Below are 22,976 nucleotides of genomic sequence, written 5' to 3' on the forward strand. Positions count from 1 at the left end.
GCGGAGGCCTTTAACAACATACACCTTCTCGCATGTCTGTCTTTGTCCATAACCAAGCTGAAGCGCCAAGGATCCTGTGACCTCCAGTGGCGTCCCTCCAGGCCCCAACAAGGGTCTCTCCGGCTGTTGGAGCACAGGAGCATCCTTCCCACTGAACAAGTTGTCCAGGTCTGACTTGGAAATAACAGTAACATCCGCCCCCGTGTCAAGCTTGAAAGTCATAGATGTGCCCTCTATTTGAACCTCCACAATCCAGGAATGGTTCCCGGAGGAGACAGAACCAAGGAAAAAGCCCTGTTCTTCACGCTCGCCAAGCTCCTCGTCCTCCTCGATACACTGCACCGCCTTAATCTGCCTGCAGACTCGCTGGTAGTGGCCCTTCTTCCCACACGAGCGACATCTTGCAGCAGTCGCCGGGCATAGGAGTTTATGATGAAATGGGCCCCACACCTGTAACACTGCGAAATCGGAGCGTCTTTACCCTTTTGCGTCTGTCGCTGAAAAATCGGTGTCAAGGCCTTGCCCCAACCTTTCGAGGTCTCCAGCCGGCGTTTGGTGTCGAGTGGTGTCTGCACAGCGTTCACGTTATACTGCAGGGCACTACTGTCGCACCTCAAAGCCGTCTGCTGCTTCTTTACCTCCTCCGACTGTCTGGCCATGTTTACAGCTCTCTCCAAGTCCAACTCTTTCTCCATCTGCATCCGCTCGGACAGTCTGGTGTCAGCCAAGCCCACAACAATTCTATCTCTTATGAGCTCATCGTGCAGCGTCCCATAATTGCAGTGCTCAGCTAAAGCATGCAAAGCAGTAACAAAAGCATCAACAGTCTCATTCAGTTCTTGTTTTCACATGTTAAATCGTGCACGTTCATAAACAATGTTCTTTTTGACAATAAAAAACATTTCTATGCCGTCTTTCACTTTGGCATACTCCTGATGCTCTGCATCGGTTAGCTTGAGGCCTCTCAGGACATCGTCTGCCTCATCACCCATGCAGTATATCAGGGTGTTCACCTGGTTCCCTTCTGGGTTCGAAGATAAATTGCTGGCCTGACGGAACCGTTCAAAGCGGCGTATCCATCGTGTCCATTCATGAGGTTTGGAGAAATCAAAGGGCTCAGGCGGCTGAATGCTAAACGTAGCATTAGGAGCGCTAGCCGCCATGTTAATTCTAGCTCGCGGCTGCCGACCATTCTCTTCGTCCGACATGTCCGCTCCCCACGTCACTAGGCCACTCGTACGGTCTTCAGCAAGTGTTCAGCAGTCCCAGGCACAGCCACACAGCACTTCTGACACCATGTCGTGTTCTTTTACTTAAGAAAGGAAGACGCGGGACAACTGTGTGCTGTTGCTACCAACTCCAAACTTTATTGACAAGCCAGCGTACAATACAATCAACATCCTTCCTGTCTCACAGTCCTTACGTCATGCACCTCCCTGCCCCCAAAGAGCATTAGCTAAGGCAAAACAACTCAGTCCATTGAATACACCACAATCATGACTGGCAAATAGCCACTTAAGTACGTCCTGCACAGTCCAAAGCTCCACAGAAATCACTCCTGCCTATAACAGGAAGTATTGCAGTTGTCTGATCAGGCAAGTACGACATCATGCTGCCTACAACAGGAGGTAAGACACTTATTATCTGTCTGTAACAGTAGGTAACACCCCTGTTGGAAATTAGGAGAGTATTAGATCGCCCTGCATAATACTTAGCAAATTAGAACAAAGAATATTATGCAAGGTGAAATTAGTGGTTCAGCAATAGCTATCCCAATACCAATGTAATGAAGCTACTGAAGATGCATAGACTAGACAAAGGACAGCTGAAAGGATGTGCACCAACTGCATACTTAGCTGACTGAAACCATGATGCTGACTCAACTTAAATACCCTACCACAGTAAAATATCAACCTAACACCATAGAGATACCACAAGCCACACTGCTGCAAAAAAGAAACTGTGTTCTTTGTAACATATGATGATTCAGGATGGCTCGAAAAATTGGACAAAACTAGTTGCATGCAGCCAACGTCATTTGTATATATTTGAGAGTCTGCAGTTATATGGACATAACACCATGCCATATATTTCTAAACAGTTTAATAAAACACGATGAAACAATAAATATGCAAAAACTAACAATGTTGGAAATATAAATTATAATAGTTACTTACAGCTAGTGGAAAAAGTGGGGATTAGTGGTATTAAATAAATAAATGAATAACCAGAAGGCACTACTTAATTCTGATGAATAAAGAGAGCACCAAGCTCCTTGTTTATGAAAGGCAGTTGTTTAAACCTGAATTCGGAAGTAGTTTCACTGTTCCTGCCACAAGGGACAGATGAATTAGTAGCTCTGTTGAGTACAATATTGTTAGACTGAGATCAAAGGAACTAAAGAGTTAGCTTGGGATGCAGACATTGTAAGAGGCGGACAGAGATACCATATTGAAGAATTCTGAAAATTATAACTGGGACATAAGTTTATCATGTCTGTTATAAGAAGGCAGTTTGCCCAGGAAAGTGCAGTGCAATGGTGTTCAAATATGACAAAAAGAATGATGCAGCTACATGTTCTGTTTTGTAGCATTTGAAGGCCTTTTAAGATTTTGTTTGAGGTGTTCGCAAGAAGAGGAAAGCCAAATTTTACATTAACTTGGAGTGGCTCCTTTTTTCCCATTGCAGTTCCAGCTTCACATGTTAAGAATTTAAATAATTTATGACAGCCAAAACGATTACCGTTAACATTACATTTTAGGCAGTTGTGATTTGATATGGAGAATGATGGTTCAACAATAACGTCTATTTATGTAAAGGAGGAAACATGTTTCATAGAACTGACACTGCAAAACAGAAATGCTTTGGAAACTAGTATTGCCTTGCTGTTGTACAAAAGAGCAAACCTTTTTTCCAGTTCAAAACAAGATGTTATTAGGAAAGTTTAGAGGTTGTAAAAATCCTTTTTTACTGATAAGGAGGCGAATGTCCTAAAGATAACAATGTCATCTGTATGAAGGATGAAATTACAGGTGGAACGGTAAGTATGCTTAAAAGAAACAAAACTCTTGGAGAATTCCAGAGTGTTTGTGGCAAAGGTTGAAAGGTCAGATTAAAATTTAGATCTGAAGGGACATCAGTCAGATAGCTTTTAAATCAGGTAAGGTTTGTAGGTCCAAAGTTAGTAGAGCTTAGGTAATTAGTAAGAATGTCATTAATTAGTAGGCTAAGGTTTTATTTATGTTGAGAAATATAAATCCAGTGAGAAAGCAAAGTCGAAATTCATTGCTGCTAGGTTGGAGTCAATGAAAGTGAAGTAATTTTAATTCTTCTCCCCTCCTTATGGCTAAACCATGTTGATAGTTCTTTCTTTATTTATTTATTTTTCTTTGTTTACTGGAAAGTTCTGACTGGGATTTATCGCATTTTCGGTGGAGGCCTGGGGAGGAAAGTACATTTAAAGAGAAAAAAAAAGACATTTTGTAAAATATACTTTACATGAAAATGCAATTATCAGAATACATCTCGAACACATTATATTACATACAGTAACCCATGATTTTAAGGAAATACATTTTTTTCATAAGGTAGTTGGTTATAGAGAAGTTACACAGATAGACAGTGAATGCATTTTTGTAATATGCTTATCAGTTGGAAGTACAGAGAAGTGTAGCAAAGGCAGGAAGTTATTTAGCAAGAGATGCTACTTAAGAGGACAGGTAGTTATATGAAACATTGGGTAGATTGAGACAAGCAGCTTGCATAGACCTGCATTAAAGAAAATAGAGGCAGTGGTAGTTACCTGGGAAATGGAAGAGTTATATGACAGTAAGTAGGTAGAGGGTGGAGTGGCAGTCAGCAGACAAATAGTGTAAATGACAATTGTGGGGAATATATTGTGTGATTTCTTTGTGATAGACATATAAAGTCACGTGTAAGATTAGGGTACAAAAAGGTTAAGTAAAGGGGTGTAATTCTGAAGGTGGAGTTTAGGTCGAGTATGGAGGGTGGTTAGCCTGGGGTTGTACATGAGCACAACCAGGTATTAAGCAGGTGTTTCTTTAGTAATGTTTTGAAGACATGCAGTGTGTCTACCGGTCTTATACTGGGGGGATTTGGTTCCAGATTTTTGCTAACAGGTTAGATTAATGAATTTCCTGTGCTGTTATTTGATTTTATGACTTTCGGCTTTTCCCAGTTAGGGGTCGCCACTGCGGAACTCCGGTCTGCTCCTGATTGGCAGTGGATTTTACAGTGCCGATTTGCCAGCCCGACGCCCAACCTTCAATGAAGGCATGCTCATTCCTGCTCGCACCTACCTGCATGTCTTTAACGTCACTCGACCTCGGGGAGAATATGCAGACTCCACACAGAAGGCACTCCAGCCAAGAATCGAACTGGAGAACCTCTTGCTGTGAGGCGACAATGCTAACCGCCATACCACCTGGAAAAGGTTTGTCAGTGGATCATAGAGTTCGATTAGTAATGTAGGGTTGTAGTATTCCTTTTAGAGCTGGGCATTTTTCTGGAGACTGTATTAGTTTATGGGCTGTAATAATTTGATGGCAGTTGAGGTGTTTTTTAAATAATATCCAGTGATAGCTTTTTAGTGCTATGCAGTGTTGGTTTTTTGAGGTTTATTTGTAGGAAATGCTGCACTTTTGATATAGGTTGTCTCTAGTTTATTTTTGATAGTTAAGATTTGTAAAGATGGGTGAGGTATAGAGCAGAGATGAAAACAGGTATGTTTGTGCTATGTTTTTCTGGAGTTATTAGTAAGGAATTTCTTAGCCCTGTAGAGGGTCCTAGTTTCCAGTTTTTTTTTTTGATGGCTAAGAGTAGGTGTTTGTCATATCTGAGATTATCGTCAAGCATCACTCGAAGGAGTTTTGCCTGTGTGACATATTCTATCTTTGTTTTGTTGGTTGATAGGATATGAAAAGATTGTTTTTGGTTTGAGTATTTTAGGAGTGAAAAGCATCAGTTATATTTTTATCATTTAAGAGCAAGTCTGGGCTATCTAGCCAGGATTCTATGGAAAGGCCTTTTGAGTGTTTTCTTGTGGGGAGGCTGGCTTGTGTTTTGACTGAGCAGATGAGAACGGCATCATCTGCATATTGCACCAGGCTAGCTGGTTTAGTTCAGGAGTGAAGATTATTGATAAAGATATTGAAAAGTATGGGTTCCAGAACTGATTTAATAAAAATTTGCCATTTATTAAGGTAATCAGAAGATAGTTGATAAATGTTTTTTTTTTCTTCCTGACAATTTTGTTAGGGATGGTAGTAATCAGCCTGAGCTATTACTTGATGTTCTGTATGGAAAATTACATTTTGATAGTGGGTAGATGTAGAACTTTGTCCAAGAATAAGGTCCCCAAAGTAGCTCATGATTAAAAGCAGTCACAAAGGATAAGCAATTAAATTATTTGTAGAAACCTTGAGAACTCACTATCATTATTGGCTTGAATAGTTTGAAAGACTCTGTAGAAGTCAGTTTGTTTTCAAGGCATTGTTTTTAGCTGAAATGTAGGAAAAAAAGAGGATGAGCGTATGTAAATGTAGCTGAGGACTGAATGAGAGTTAAATTCCAGTAAAATATAACGTAAAGGGATGATATTGAAGCTATGTATGCTGAAGGTGCCACTTCTTTAAAGCTGTACACACACATATATTACATCTCGCTCTTTCAAACATAGATTCCATTTTATGAAGCTATAGTCTCTAAAATGTGCAGACATTTGATATCCCACATTATTATGTATTACATTCACATATTACATAGCCTGGAGTGTTGAATGGTTAAGTGACTTGCACAGAGTCACACAATGAGGAATGGAGGCTGACAGACTCAAACCTTGCACCTTTGGAAACAGCTTATATCAGAACCTTAATCCTCTTTGCCATCTGCCCATCAACTTGGTACATTGTTTACTTTGAATTTCAGTACATTACAGTAACAGAAAGCATTATGTATTTTTTTCCAAAAATGTAGATATTACTTTTCTTTGTTTTACAATGCTTAACAACATTTCAGTGATCTTTCAGCTATCAGAAAGCATTATATATTTTTCTTCTAAAAATGTAGATACTGCTTTTCTTTTTTTGTCACAATGCAAGTACATTTCAGTGATCTTGTGTGCTATCATTTTAATGTTTCACGTGTAGTTAGAGGTGGGGTGGGGAGATCTCTTCGGCAAACAACTAAATGAATCTAAACATGTCATCATTAAAGTTCAGACAACAAGTCATCAGAAGTTCGTTAACTATAATAAGGGCTTCTAATTTTAGACAACAAATACATAATCACCAAAACACTTTTTTAGTACAAAATGCTATGCAATAACGTTTATGACCCCACTACAGTCTAAGCATCATGCTGCCTTTCCAGCCATGGTTTATGTTTGTATATTTGAAATATGTCTGTAGTCTGCACTTCAGACGCTGATGTATTAGGAACATTTGAAAGTTATGTTGCTTCATACAGTTTAACAGAAAGTTCTTGTGCCATTCACTTCTTCTTCTGGAAATGTCTCTGGGGACACTTTTCAGATATTTTTGCAGATAATCTTTAATGCACATCTTAACAGGAGACTTCTCAAATACAACTGTTAACAGAAATCACTAGCTTGAAAGGGCCTATAGCAAAATATTCTTTGCTGAAGGGTTACCATCAGCCTCATATCACTAGGGAGTATTTTGTTACGCTTGATTGGTTTAACATTAGAGAAGACAATGATGCATTATATGGCTTCTAAAAACAGTCATAAATGTCTCTCTCTGATTGCCTAAACTGAATCCTTTTAGCAGTGATAAACTGCAATTACCAGAGTGCGTGCTTGTGTGTGTGTGTGTGGGGGGGGGGGGGGTAGCTTCAGCAAACACATAAAAGAATCTGAACATGCCACCATTAAAATTCAGAATAGCAGTCAGCAAAATGCAACAAGGACTTCAGATTGTTGACAGCAAACATATACCTACCATCTGCTGAAGTGGTCCCTTATACAGCAGCAATAAAAGATGGTATCAACTTCTGTAAAAGTCCAGGCAGTGGATTCAGTGCTAAAAATGCACTCATATTGTATACTACACTGAAATGAAATGCATACATGTATAGTGCAGTGACTCTCTACTGTCTGAAGGATGTGGAATATTTATGAAGAACTGTTATACATTGAAGTTATGCTAAAATGGTAGTGTGTGTATGTGTGTGTGTGGTATATATATCTATCTATATATATATATATATATGGGATTTGCCATCAAATGTATGAAGGACACAATATAATCCGTTCAAAATTTCGACTTCGAAAACCCACTTCCTGCATGTTAAGCAGGTTAGAATGTTGAAGTACATTTAGCGATAAAATCACATTTGCACTTTCAGGATTTAGTTTTGCAGTTCATTACTGCAAATCACGTGATGTAATGTTTTTGCAAGGTGGCAAGCCCTCTGTACCTCCCATGTGGGGGACTGCACCCTTCATACCCCCTGCAAATTTATATATATTCCAACTCCAAGATCGCACTACAGTGAGGAAAAGTGTAATTTCCTGATCCACACTGTACCATGATCTCTAATGAAAGTATCAAACACAGATATATGCAAATGCACAGTGGTATTTGCTGCACAAAATACTCACAGTATTGGAGTTCGGCAATACGGGAAGCAGCCAAATGAGTTTCAACATTCCCGTTTTCGCGGAACCTCCATTCTACATTTTCATGGTAAACCTATATGTATATATATATATATATATATATATATATATATATATATATATATATATATTTTTTTTGTATATATATTTGTAGTAATGAACTTAAGGGAGGTATAAAACCGTACTTTATTAACAGACACCTTTCCTTATATCAGGCAGTTACATAAGAAATACAGCTCATGATTATTCCTTTTATTTACACCAAACTCGGGTCATGAAATTGTGCTATGCTACCGAAAACAAGGAACCAGTCCAGAATAAAACAATTAATCTAAACCACTGGACAAAATCAAGGACAAACAATCTCCACTCTTTACTGGCACAAAGGAAAGAACTTTCTTTAACGCTCCATAAACAAAAAATGCGTTTTCGTCCGAGCACCTCCCAGACTTCATCAGAAGATACAAAACAAGTGAAAACAGCATCATTTAAATAGATATCAACCCTGTGGGTAACAAAATCCCAATCAGCACCTTAAAGAGACATACCAACAATATAAATTAATTTAATTTAAAAATAATTGAAATAAAATCATAAAAAACATAAACTGACATAAAATGCTCATAATGTAGCTCTTCTAAGTTTTAACAGGGGGAGAAGGGAAATTTGATCATTAAGGCAAGGAGGCTTACTTGCCTCCAAAACAATTTGCCAGTAAGTTTCCCTGTATGCCAACCTGGTTTCCCAGGGGCCTCCCCTGATATCCTTAGGTAAAAGTTCCAATAGAAAAACATCTAAAATTAGCCCCCTCACATTGTAGTGTGTGCATGTATAATGCATTGTTGGTATTACATTTTTTTAATGTCGTTTAAATGTTCATATACACAACATTTTAATTGCCTCTCCGTTTTACCCACATAGAAACCTACACATTGGTAACACAAGGCGATGTAAACCAACCCAGAACTGTTACAGTTGATGTAAGTTCTATCCAATACCTTTTTATCCCTTGCCTTAATATAAATGCTCTCACTGTGGGTAATTTGGGGACATTGGTGATAGGCACCACACTGAAAAGTGCCAGCTTTTCTCTGAGAAAAGACTGGCTGGTGTTGATTTTGCTCCAATAAATTTTTAATATTCCTCCCCCTTCTGTAAATAACCTTAAGGGGTTGATTCTTAAAAACATCCAAGTCTGTAAACTCAACAAATTTCTCCCATTACTTCTCAGTGATACCTTTGAGGAAATAAGCATCACCACTAAAGTCAGTAACCGAGGCTCTATTGTAATCTGGACCAACAACCCCACCCCCTCTTTCTTTACTCACTAAAAAAGAATTACTACCTAATATAGGGGGGTATTTTTCCTGCCTACCCAATAACACCTCATTCTTGACATCCAAAATCATATCCCTGGGGTAACCTCTTTCTTCAAATATCCTAATAAAAGTGTTACACACGATATGGAAATCATCATCCGATGATGTCATACAGCTGGCCCTGACAAACTGGCCCTTAATAATACCCCTCTTCTGAAAAACAGGACGACCACTCTAAAACCAAATATAGGAGTTTGAAAAGGTTTTCTTCCTATGTATTTTAGATTTGAAACCCCCTTGTGTTTTAAATATGGAAACATCAAGATAATGCATCACATCCTGATTAACCTCATGGGTAAATTGTAAAATGTAGTAGTGTGTGCCAGATAATCCATAAAAACTTCTGTAAGTTTTCGCCCCAAAACAAACATATGTCGTCAAGAAATCTCTTGTGCAACCTCCAGCATTTGGAAAATGGGCTACTGAAAACAAATTTGTGTTCCCACATAGCAAGAATGATATTAGCATATGTGGGAGCACAATTAGCACCCATGGCCACACCTTGCTCTTGCCGAAAAAACTCACCTTCAATGAACAAAAAATTGTTCTTGAGTATGAGTTCGGCCAATACAATACATACAAAAATGTCATGATCAGAAACCCCTTCTTGGAGCCTAAGAGCCTCTTCTAGCCATTCTAACCCAATTCCATGAGGAATGATGGAAAATAGGTTGTGATATCAATCATAACAAAGAACAAGTCATCTGAGAACAATTCTGGCCTAATGTTTGTTAGGAAATCTCAAGAGTCCAATAAAATGTGATCCTCATGTTTCCATAAAACTTTTAGTTTCCAGACTAGATATTTGGCCAGTGTAGCAATTTTAGAACCTTCCGAGGCCACAATTGGCCTTAAAGGGGGTCCTGAGTGTTCTTATGCACCTTGGGTATCCCAAAAATGAGTGGTACCCTAGGTTTGTTGTTTTCTAAATATGAATAAGTTGAAAAATCAATCACTCCCTGATTGAACAGGTCCTTTAAGGCAAAATCTTTTTTGTGATAAGATATATTAATTTCATTCAAAGAAACCAAACTATATTTAGTTTCGTCATACAGAATCAAGCGCATCTTGCCTTCATAAAGAATCCTGTCCATCAGTACCATTCCCCCTCCCTTGTCAGGTTCCATTACTCTCACATTTGGGTTAGAACCTAAATCCCATAACAACTGCTGTTCAACCCTAGTCAAGTTATGGGTGATCTTATAACAGGAATGTGCCCTATGAACCTCCTTCTCCAAAACCTGTTCCAGGTTCCTAAGTTGTGGGTGAAGGGGGGAAATGTAGGTACTGGACTTCCTAGGAACTGCAGGTTGGTTAGCTGGAACCCCCTGTCTAAAGATGTATTCTACATTCAGTTTCTGTATAAACATCTTGATGTTCAAAATAACCCCAGTAAGGTTGCTTTTCTGGGTTGGAATGAACTTGAACCCTTTCATAAATAATCTGAAAAAATCTTCACTAACAGTCAAGTCACTATAATTGAAAATGTGAAACCCTAAATAAGAAAAAACATTGTTTTCACTAGAAATACCACAAACATTATTCATCTCCGATACCTGGATTAGCCTCCTTCCCTCTGATTCGCAGGGCCCCTGTAAAAATGGTTACCCTGATATTTATTTCTAATTCTTTCAGACCTGCGTGGGGGAACAAACTCATTGAACTGATCGGTATTATCAAAATCATTGGTATTCCTAGGAGAATCCTGGTTGTTGTACCCATCATGAACATCATGAGTATTGAAATTGTTTTTAACTCCTATTTCTCCTTCATAAACTACAGGTCTAAAGTTGATTGTGCCTTCAGAGCCGGGTACTGTATACCATCCCTGTACTCCTTCAGGTCCCTATCCAGTTTCTTATATTTCCTTTTCAAGATATCCTCACACCTCTCGTCAACACAACGGCGGACATCAAAATATCTTGCCTTTTCTTGCTCAATCCCAAACAACAAATCGTTGGTAATAACATTGTTTAGTTGATCAATATTTAACTTCAACCTATCCATTTCACGCTCATTGTTCTTAATAATGGCCCTTAAAATATCAAAGCCACATTTGTCAAAAATGGCTAACAGTTCTAAATGAAATTCAGACCCTGCAATAACATTATTAGGATATTTATGCACATGTAACCCTTTAAATACAACCCCCGCTGTAATGTATTCACTTAAATACAGATTGTCTAATGATAGGGATTTGTACCTTAAAAGAAGGTCATACAGTTTGTTTAGTCCATGGGAGAAATTGTCCTTAAGAGGTGAGTTACTAACTGAATTCTCAGGTTTCCAAAACTCCGGATACGGGTTAGTCAAGTTTTTATGTCCATTTGAAAAAAGTTCGATACATCAGCCTGAGGACCAGCCGGTCCCTTGGTTGCTGTTTGTAACCCGCCTTGCATACAAAAAAACACCAGGAGTGTTGGAAAATGTGTCCCCTTGTTGGTGTCCTGGTAGACTTGAGGAGGGTATGATCCCTTGTTGAGTGGCCTGTGAAGAACTGCTAATACATTGCAGAAAGCCAGACACAGCTGCCCCTTCTTGGTTACACAGAACGCTGACATTGGAGAGTAGACTTGCCAACCCCTGACCAATAGGAGTGAGTAGGTCAACCAGCTGACTTCGTTGACCCACCAGTTTCCAAAACTCTCCCACTTCGGAGCCATGACAACATCCTGAAATGGCTTCTGTGGGGGTTTGTCCTTGGGACTCCTCCATAAAAACACTAATAACCACCAAAAATGAGGAACCAGTCCAGAATAAAATGTCCAATGTCCCCACATTACCCACAGTGAGAGCATTTATTTTAAGGTGAGGGATAAAAAGGTATTGGGTAGAACTTACACCAACTGTAACAGTCCTGGGTTGGTTTACATCACCTTATGTTACCAATGTGTAGGTTTCTATGTGGGTAAAACGGAGAGGCAATTAAAACGTTGTGTATACGAACATTTAAAGAACATTAAAAAATGCAATACCAGCAATGCATTATACAGGCACACACTACAATGTGAGGGGGCTAATTTTAGATTTTTTGTATTGGAACTTTTACTTATGGATATCAGGGTAGGCCCCTGGGAAACCAGGTTGGCATACATCAAAACTTACTGGCAAATTGTTTTTAAGGCAAGTAAGCCTCCTGGCCTTAATGATCAAATTTCCCTTCTCCCCCTGTTAAAACTTAGAAGAGCTACTTTATGAGCATTTTATGTCAGTTTATGTTTTTTATGATTTTATTTCAATTATTTTTGAATTAAATTAATTTATATTGTTGGTATGTCTCTTTAAGGTGCTGATTGGGATTTTGTTACCCACAGGGTTGATATCTATTTAAATGATGCTGTTTTCACTTGTTTTGTATCTTCTGATGAAGTCTGGGAGGTGCTCGGACGAAAACGCATTTTTTGTTTATGGAGCGTTAAAGAAAGTTCTTTCCTTTGTGCCAATAAAGAGTGGCGATTGTTTGTCCTTGATTTTGTCCAGTGGTTTGGATAAATTGTGCTGTGCTCTTATACATCATACTTTTCTACATACTAATGAATGTTGTTACTTTATGTTGAGGATATTTATGACATATTATTAAAGCATGACCCACAGGAAAAAAAATTGCTGAAAGCTTTTCTTGATGTTGTAGGTTATACTGTTTGTGTGCTTGTTGTGTTTGTACTGGTTCACATTTGAAAGATACATATTGATTTTTGCCTGTCAGACTTTTGAGAGTTGTCAAAAAATAATACTACATTATATCATACTGAAGCTTTAGTTCTTACAAGACAAAATTATTATAATAGCAAGTTCCTGAAATGTACAATATTGTATTATGTGTGTTTATACTTTCAGGCTATAAATAACATGACATTTTGAATCTGTTGTGTACTTAAGCTATTTTGTTTCAGTGTTTAGTATGTTAAGTGCATGTTGATGTATACCAAATGTGTGCACATAATCAATTGTTGTATGTGTGTGTTTTGCACATGGAGAGCTTTTCTTGTTAAATCCCATGTGAAACAAAACACTGCTCAGTAGGCCAAACACATTAAAATAAATAAACTGATAGTGCACAACTGGCCAGAGTGCCTTTCCATAAAACAAGTTCACTGTAGGGGGAAGTTGGAATATGTTCAGTGACCTCAGACTTGTACATTTTAACTCAATCATTCTTTGGTGGATCCTTTTTCGTTGTTTCTTCCTTGTACATTTTAACTATTGGATATGTAGGGGATATAGTTTGCTGAATGAGGGGAATTGGTATTTTTTGTCCCCATTCTACTAAAACATTTTTTAAAATTACCATGTAAGTGTAATTTCTTTCTCTCTCTTTCTATACACACACACACACACACACACACACACACACACACATATATATATATATATATATATTAAATGTCTCTCTCTCTCTCTCTCTATATATATATATATATATATATATATATATATATATATATATATATGGATTCACTTCAGAAGCTCGAATTTACAAAATCTCGAACTGCAAATAACAGAAACCAAAAGATCGAGTTTCGTAAACTCGAACTTCTGAAGCGAGACCAAAAAAAAAAAAAAAAAAAAAGACAAACTTTTGCAGGGGCTTCACCCCCCTGCACCCCCCCTACTTAAATTTACCAACTCCAAGATCGCACTACAGTGGGGAAATGGGAAATCTCCGTCTTGCTGTATGCGAAGCATAAAGCGGAGCTTTCTCATTTCCTGTCAACACCGCAAAAAAAAATAGAACATTATGTACACACAGAGCGTACAAGAATCCTTGCCTCTGTGTGCAAGCAATGTATTAAGGTAAGTAAACATTTATTTTTAAACACTACACATATTTGATTTACTGGAATCTCGATCATATGGTCTCGACCATATGAAATTCGAGATTTCAGTAATTCGATTATGTGAAGTGTTCCCATATATATCTGTATGTGTGAATATATATATATATATATATATATATATATATATATATATATATATATAAAAAACTACTTCTAAAGCTCGAAGTTTCAAAACTTCAAACTTCAAAAGGCTGAGACTAGAAGACTGAAGTTTTGATTTGAAAACTAAATAAAAAAAAAAAAAATATATATATATATATATATATATATATATATATATATATATATTTTTATGTTTTTGCAGGGGGCAAGCCCACCTTCACCCCCCACACCCCCTGCTAAATAAATATACCAACTCTGAGATTGCACTACAGTGAGGAAAATGGTAACTATCCCATTGTGTACTGTACAGCGATCTCCATTCAGAATGTTCCAAGTTTCAAAACTTTGATTTTCTGGTCTCGGCCTTATGAAGTTAAACGTTTTGAAACTTCACGCTTCTGAAGGGAATATCTCTCTTTCTCTCTCTCTCTTTCTCTCTCTCTCTCTCTCTCTCTCTATATATATATATATATATATATATATATAAAATCATATGGTTTTCCATAGTAATTTTATGAATTACTGTCACAGACCCGTAAGTGCTATCTTGTACCTCCTTGAAGAAATGCAGTTGGCCTAGACTAGCTTAGTGAAACCAGTCCACTCAAACGCAATCAACAAATAAATATACATATTTTTCACATATGGGGGGTCCTACAAGGATGGTGAGGCTTCTCCAGTGGAGACTGGGGAAATCACCTCCTGTGCTTTGGAGAAGAAGGATAGGGATTCTTGCTGGCAATGCCCTTTGCAAAAGTGAGGGACAAATAGTATGGACAATCCATTGCACCCCCCCTGCTTTGTGTAACTTAGCATGCTCAGGAGAAATATGACCACAAGAAGCTGGTGGGCAGTGGGAGACAAAATAGCACAAAAAATACTTATCACATATATAACATTACTGTAATTTAACAGGTTTTGAGTAATGTTGTTTAGACCTGTGGAGCTGTAGGAGTGTTAGCTGAAGTACACACAGAGCATACAAGAATCCTTGCCTCTGTGTGCAAGCAATGTATTAAGGTAAGTAAACTCTTATTTTTAAACACTACACATATTCGATTTACTGAAATCTCGATCATATGGTCTCGTCCATATGAAATTCGAGATTTCAGTAATTCGATTATGTGACGTGTTCCCATATATATCTGTATGTGTGTGTGTATATATATATATATATATATATATATATATATATATATATATATATATAAAACTAAAAAAAGTAAAGAAAGCCAATTTACCTACAAATATTATGCCATCTGCACAAACTGAATATGTATAACTGGTAATCTGAAGTAGTTTACTTCATTTGGTCTTCAACCTGTGGGAATACGGATCTGTATCGGATCCGAGCTAGCAAAAATTACTAGCATCAGCTCCAAGCTCTAGACTCCTTCCCTTACTCATAATACACCTCCACTGCCTTCCATCCCTAGATCTCATTTGCCTCTTTTTGTAAAACATCGTGTCTCTTGAGCTCCAGCTAGCAGGGTGATTCTGATTGTAAGTTTTTCTAAATTTTCTGTTACTTTTAGCTGTTTAAGTTAGTATACATACTCTTTCTCCCATCCCATCGCTTTGGCATCAATAGTAGGTTTGTAGTTGCAGTTAGTTTAGAGTAGTTTGTCTGTGGTGCCCCCCCTCCCTCTTAGTCAGTCTAGCATGGTGAGTGGGTGTGTTATTAGTCTAAAGAAAGAAAGTTTTTGGTCTGTCTCTTTCTTTTTTAAGGCTTCTTGTTTGATAGTATGGCTGATAAGCTTATCTTTAAGCACTGCAGAGAGTGTGGCCATAAGCTCTCCCCAGCGGATGGCCACACTCTGTGTGTGTTGTGCTTAGGTGTGGCCCACCTTAATGTGGAGTGCTCCATTTGTGTGGGGTTCAATCCCCAAGCTTTGAAGGATACAAAGGCCAAATTGGCTCTCAAAGGTCTTCTGCTTGCCACTGATCCTCCTTCCTCATCTTTGGCTTCAGTTACAGCGGCTGCTGTGGCTGCCTCTCCCACTTCTCTCTCTCTGCCTTCCTCTCCCTCCCAGGCTGGGACTCAGACTCCTGCATCTAAGCCTGTGGTAGTAGAGCAGAGGAAAGGTAGAGAGCGGGAGAGAGAGTCAAAGACGGAGGAAAAGAGGAAGAGGTCCCCAAGCAAGTCTGCAGGGATCTGTGACTTCCTTCGGCTTTGGTCTCCGAGGTTCCCTCCGGAGCTGGAGGAGGCATGTTCAGTTTCCTGGGCCTCGGTTCTCTGACCGGTCAGGTCGGAGTCCATGGCCTTGTCTCGGTCTCCCCATTCTTTATCAGATATGGATCTGGATAAGATGATGAGGCGCTTTATCTGTACACAGGTCGAGATGGGGGTCTTGCCAGCCCCCCCCCTCCCTCAGGAGGGAGGAGCTCACTTCCGTTTTTTCAGCCCATTTTTCCTTCTCCGAGCTGACCTTCGGCTTCAGAGTTCTCGGATCTGAGGTTGACCTTGGTCAGGGGGTTGGCACCGACAGTCCTTGCGTCCTTGATGCCGACAGCTGCCTGCAGCATCTTGGATCTGACCAGTTCGGATTCAAGCCTCTCTTGGAACCAGAGTCTGGGTGTTATATCTGTGGGAGTGGAACTTTCTCATAGGCTCTAATGTTGTTGGGCCAGGATACCTCCCTTGGAGCTCCGTCCACTTCGGGTCTGGCTCCGATTCTCACATCAGATCTGGGGAGACCGGCCTCCTTATTAGCTTCCCAGGAGGTCCACTCTCCTTTGGCATTTGATGTGGTAGAATGGGTCCTCTCCATCGGATCGAGGCCCCTGACCACCCCCTCGGACTCCACCCAGACCCTCTTGGCTCTGTCTACAGTCCCCATTGTCTTACCAGAGGGACAGCCTATGCCAGAAGAGCCCCAGACGGTTCCCCCAGAGGAACAGATGGCTTGTGAGCGCTCCCCAGAGTGCCCCATAGGAGATGTGCCTTGCAAGCATACATGCAAGAGGAGACACATATTTAGATGATGGGGAGGGCTCCCCAAGATCATCTCCCAGTGATGTCTCCTTTGGAGACATCATGGAGTTCCTGCACCAGCAGAGGGGTTGGTCTGCCTCCAAGCCCTCCTCTGATGAGTCTGTGTTTCTGGAGGCTTTTGGCATGGGCCCATCTATGTCTTGGGTATCCCCTTCCATGGATCCTTTAGTGGATTTGATCACCTCATGGGCATGGAAGGAACCAGATACTGTGGAGCCAATCCCCAAGTGCCCCGATAAGGTTCTGAGTCCCTCTATTGACAGGCATTCCTGGAACAAGGACTCCCCAGTGGACGCCATGTTGGTAGCAGCAGCCACGAAGAAGGAACTATCTCAGGAAAGTTCCTCTGTCCACCCTGTTGACTGACAGTCACAGATGATGGACCACCTAGGGAAACGGGTGTATGCTTCAGCTACCTTTTCTATAAGAGTGCTGAACTACTTGGCCCATATCACGAGACACCAACGCGACCTAGTGAAGGAGCTGGAGGAGTCTCCACCCAAGTCCATGTTGCAGGAGGATAAGGCTTCATTCTCCAGGAAAACGGCCACTCTGAGAGCAGTATCAAATACGTCCATGTGACTCATCTCCCATGCTATGGAAGGAACAGCTAGGGCGGCTGGGTCTGGCATGTCCATGAGGCATAACGCCTGGCTCAGGTTGTGCCAGTTCACCGAACCCTTTAAGGCGCCCTTTGCCAATGCCTCTTATGACGGCTCAACTCTTTTCGGTAAGACCATCAAGGAGACACTAGTCCAAAGTGAGAAGGATGGGAAGACACTGCCTGCCATTGTGATCTGCTTCTCTAACCCTTAAAGGCCCTTTTCCCAGAACTAAAGAGGGCAAAAGAAGATGTGGTTCTGGAAGTCTCAGTATTCCTGGGACACTCAGGGCTCTTCTTCCCCTAGAGGCAGAAGAGGACAGAATGGACGCCAGCTCAGAGGCCGAGGGGGTCCATGAAACTTTGGGTTTTGAGAAACATTCTTGGACAGATCCAGGCAGCAACCCTGAGGGGTTGCCCGGCTGCTCTACTCTGGAGGCAGTTGGGGGATGATTGTCCTTGCACCCAGCAGAATGGGAGTCCATAAAAATGGACCACTGGGTGCTTCAAATCATATCCAGAGGATATTCTATCCCCTTTGTGGGTTCCCTCATACTTCCCAAACACCTCCCGGATGTTCCACCCATGCAAAGGGAGGCAGTAGCACAGGAAATGTCCAAGCTGCTAGGAAAATGAGCCATCCAAACCGTCCCCCCAAATCAGTCTGAATCGGGCTTCTACTCCAGGTTCTTTTTGGTGCCAAAGAAAACAGGGAACTTAAGGCCCATCCTGGACCTCTCTACCCTGAACCTGTCAGTTGCCAAAGAAAAGTTTCAGATGGTCACACTACAGTCCATCATGCCGTACCTGCAAGAGAGTGACTGGATGTGCTCGTTAGATCTCCAGGATGCTTACTATCACATAAAAATGCACAGAAGCTCCAAGAGGTTCCTCCACTTCCAGCTAATGGCCAATCATTATCAATTTTGAGCCCTACCCTTTGGTCTTACCACAACCCCCAGCATGTATACCAAAGTGATGTCGGCTGTAGTGGCTTACCTGAGGTTGCAGGGGATTCAGGTCTATCCATACCTGGACGATTGGCTCCTCACTGCTCCCACCAGGTGTCTACTTTCCCAAACCAGGGATTACTTTCTGACACTTGCCCTGAGTTTGGGTATCACAATCTGCACAGTCAATTCTCTACTAGAGCCTGTACAGGTGATAGATTACATTGGTGCCAGGATAGGCACACTATAGTGCAAAGTGTTCCTGACCTCGGAGAGAGTTCAAAACCTCAGGCTGCATGTCTCCCTAATTTACCGTTCTCACCTCCTGACAGCGGAATCAGTATTGAAGGCCCTAGGCTTGATAGTGGCAACCATAACTCTCCTTCCCTGTGCTCAGCTACACATGCAGATTCTTCAATGGAGTCTAGCGGTTCAGTGGTCCCTATTGGATTTACCACTAACCTATCCTATCCACCTGAGTCAGGTGTGTTGGTCATCCCTCATATGGTGGATGAGCTCTCCGAACATTTTGGAGGGATGATCCTTTTTTCCAGCCCCAGCCCAAACCACAGTGACCATGGATGCCTCCCAACTTGGGTGGGGGGGGGGGCATTGTTCGGGCAGGACAGTCTGTGGTCCCCCTTAGAGACGAGCTTGCATATCAATGTCCTGGAGATGAGGGTGGTCCTTCTAGCGCTGCAGGCCCTTCATGCCTTTCTTCCTCTGGGGACGATTGCCATTCAATCAGACAACATGTCAGTAGTCTGGTATATCAACAAACAGGGAGGGACCAGATCTTATCCTCTTTGTCACGAGGCCATGACAGTGTGGGACTGGGCTATCTCCACTGGTCTGTTGCTCATCACAATGCACATTCTGGGATAGTCCAACATTCTAGCAGACAGGCTAAGCTGGACCATTCTGATGCCTTATGAGTGGTCTCTGAATCTATCAGTAGCGGAACAGATCTTCAGCGAGTGGGGTCAACCTTGCTGCGATCTCTTCGCATCTCCTTTCAACGTGAAGTGCAGCAGGTTTTTCACTCTGAACCTCCCCACCGAGGGAGTCCCCCAGAGATGTTCTAGTTCATGCTTGGTGTCCCAGTCTTCTGTATGCTTACCCACCAGTTTCTCTCATCCTGAGGTTTCTGCAGAAAGCTTGTCGACTGGGGAGCAAGGTGATCCTCATTGCCCCATTCTGGCCTCATCAGGTATGGTTTCCCTTTCTTTGGTCTCATCTTCTGGCTTCATCTTGGATCCTAGATCCCATTCAGGATCTGATTTCACACCCATCGGGGGTGCCTCATCTGAGTCTGGACAGCCTGAGGCTCATGGCTTGGATGCTCCAGTTCCTGTGATTGCTAGGAATCCCAGACTTTCCTCATCAGTTAAGTCTATTTTGGTAGCTGCTCATAAGTCTTCTACCAGAAAGATTTATCACAGCAAATGGAGATGTTTTTCTTTCTGGGCCTCTCAGAGGAGTTTAGACCCTTTTATGGCTCCTATTTCTGCCATTCTTGATTTTCTAGCTGATATTTTTCAGCATGGAGCTAGTTCTTCTATTGTCAAAGTTCAGTTGGCTACCATTTCTCATTTTCATGTGGGTAAGAATTCTGCATCCTTGGCATCTTCTAGACTGTGTAAAGCTTGTATTAAAGGCACTTTTCTGCTATGCCTCCCCGGTCAAAGATCCTGTCCCCCAGTGGGACCTTTCTATGGTTCTCCAAGCTCTGGTCACTCTGCCTTTCGAGCCTGCTGCTACTGCAGATCTAAAATTTCTATCGTGGAAAACAGCTTTTCTGGTGGTGATTACCTCTGCTAGAAGGGTTTCGGAACTACAGACCTTGTCCATAAAATTCCCGTATATGATTTTTCATAAAGATGAAGTTTCTCTTCAAACCAACCCATCTTTTCTTCCCAAGGTGGCATCACCAGTCAATATCAATGAGACTATAAATTTGCCTGTGTTCTTTCCAAATTTTACCAACAGGATGGAATACAAACTACACATGTTGGATGTTCATAGACAGTTATGATTCTATTTACACAGGACAAAACATTTTTGCAAATCTGATCGTTTGTTTCATTCTATAGACCCTTTCTGGGCAAACCTATTTCCAAGGTCACTATAGTTAGATGGATTTCTTCATGCATCTTGCAGGTCTGTAAGAACAAAGGCATGTCTCCTCTGGGTCAGGTTAAAGCTCATTCCACAAGGTCCATGGCTATGTCTGCAGCTTTCTGGTCTAGGGTGTCTTTGGATGACATCTGCTCAGCAGCTACTTGGTCCTCATCTCATACATTTATTTCCCATTACAAATTGGATTTGACATTTAGAAGGAGAGCATCCTTTGGCTCCATAGTGCTCCGGAATATCCTTCCATGAGGGCCTCCCAGGAGTTTAGTAGCTGGGTACTCTGTTCCACAGGTTGAAGACCAAATGAAGTAAACTACTTCAGATGAGGAAGTTATGTACTCACCATAATGTTCCATCTGAGTAGTTGTACTTCATTTGTCTTCAACCGTCCCTTCCTCCTTCCCCCGGACCTTAGCGCATGATTAGTAGTATAGGTCACAAGTATGTTATCAGGTCGGGTTCTAAGTATAGGTTCTACAAACTCGATCTGGGGGTGGAAGGCAGTGGAGATGTATTAAGGCTAAGTGGAGGAGTCTGGAGCTCAGAGCTGATGCTAGTAATTTTTGCCAGCTCGGATCCGATATGGATCCGTATTCCCACAAGTTGGAGACAAATAGTACAACTACTCAGATGGAACGTTATGGTGAGTACATAACTTATTTTTTTATTTCTTTGCATACTTATTTCTGCATGTAAATTTGCAGCAGTGTAGGAATACTGTAGTTTAGCTCCTGAATCAATCTTTTATTTTCACAGGTGCCTGCTACTCTCTGTATCATCTTGTTAAGGCCTCTTTACCTAAGAAGACATAAGAGGTCAAAGACCAGCATTTTCTTCAACAATATGCAGCAAGTAAACCAAACTGCTAGTTGGGAAGGTTACTAGAATGGATATTCTTAAAGATTCCCCAACGAGCTTGCGTAGTATGACTTAATCACTAAAGAAATGAGAGTTTCATGCCTTCAGTGAAGTACAATGTATAATGCATAAAGTATTTTGAGAGATTTGCAATAAAAAAGTTGTAATTTTAATATGTATTATGTTCATTCCTGTATGAATAAAGTGCAGAATAAAACTGCATGCTTAAAATGTCTTTATTGTGATATACTGCAATACATAATTAGTTAAACTGAAGCCAAATGTACTTGATATAGTACCACTTCTGTTCCTAAAATTTAAAGAATAAGTGTCTAAAAAGATAAAATCAGAGCTAAAGTCTTAATTCACAGCTTGTGTTCAGTAGTGAAGGTCAAAGTGACATGGAACAGATGACATTTTCATGCACAAGTGAAATTTAATTTCTATAGGTCAATGTGAAACATTGTTCTTCAGAAACTTCTGCACTATAAATATATTCAAATGATTTAATAAGTCATCAGATTGTAGCTTTTAGTTACAAGTGTTTCTGCTGAAACACTGCAAATTCTCATGGTTTCCACAGGTTTGTGTTGCTGATGAGGGGACTATAGCCCTGGCAGATCTGGAGAGGCGAGAGTTAGAAGAAAACCACAATGGAGTTCAGCCCTCCTTTTAAGAGATAAAGTCTGCCATGGTTCCCTTGAGAAACACCACTCCAGGTGCTCCCCTGCTTTATAACTCTTAACATCCACTCCTCCAATGTGCTGCATTACGTAGCTACGATTTGAGCATTCTCTTAAAGTGTAACAGGATGGTCTGTGGGAGGTAAAGCTGTAGATGCTGCCTCACTATGTAACACTCACATAGCAGCAGCTTTCTCCCTGCCTTCTACTGAGAACAGTAAAGGGCAGCACAGTCCAGACTCATGAAGGTAAATACTGAGTAATGTGACATTGGCTACTCTTTTAGTGAACAAGTCCTGCCTGAAATACTAATGTAGAATTGCAGTGAAACACATAATCTGCATTCCCATCACAAAAGGGGTTCTATTATAAATATTGCACTAACCTGCACAAGGCTACAAACTATCTGTACAAACTGGTTGAAGCAGTGACATTAAAAATCACACGTATACATATTCATATATATATATATATATATATATATATATATATGTGTGTGTGTGTGTGTGTGTGTGTGTGTGTGTGTGCGTTTGTGTGTAAGTAATCTCTTCATGATGAAGGGGTGTTGTTATTGTTCAGGGCAAGATTTACGGGTCTATGTTATATTTTCAAAAGTTTCAAACATCGAACATCATATGGACGACACCATATGAGCGATGTTTGAAATTTCGAAAATATAATAAAAAATAAAAATAAAAAACTATACTTACCTAAATGCTGTAGCCCCCCCCCCCACCACACCCCAGCTACATAAATATTCCTACTCTGAGATCG

At 40.6% G+C, this 22,976-nt stretch overlaps 1 protein-coding gene across 1 annotated transcript in view; it reads left to right on the top strand.

Annotated features, from left to right (window-relative positions):
* Positions 1-21,739, top strand: part of LOC122794501 (cytochrome c oxidase subunit 7A2, mitochondrial-like) — a 165,434-nt gene extending 143,695 nt beyond the window's left edge. Inside the window, exon 4 of the mRNA XM_044062950.1 lies at positions 21,418-21,739. Coding sequence (XP_043918885.1) covers positions 21,418-21,473 — 56 coding nt within the window. The 3' untranslated portion in view covers positions 21,474-21,739. The remainder of the gene's footprint in view (positions 1-21,417) is intronic.
* The last annotated feature ends 1,237 nt before the right edge of the window (positions 21,740-22,976 follow it).

This window comes from Protopterus annectens, chromosome 1.part0, assembly GCF_019279795.1.
Source record: "Protopterus annectens isolate FY-2018-M chromosome 1.part0, PAN1.0, whole genome shotgun sequence".
Taxonomy (NCBI): domain Eukaryota; kingdom Metazoa; phylum Chordata; order Ceratodontiformes; family Protopteridae; genus Protopterus; species Protopterus annectens.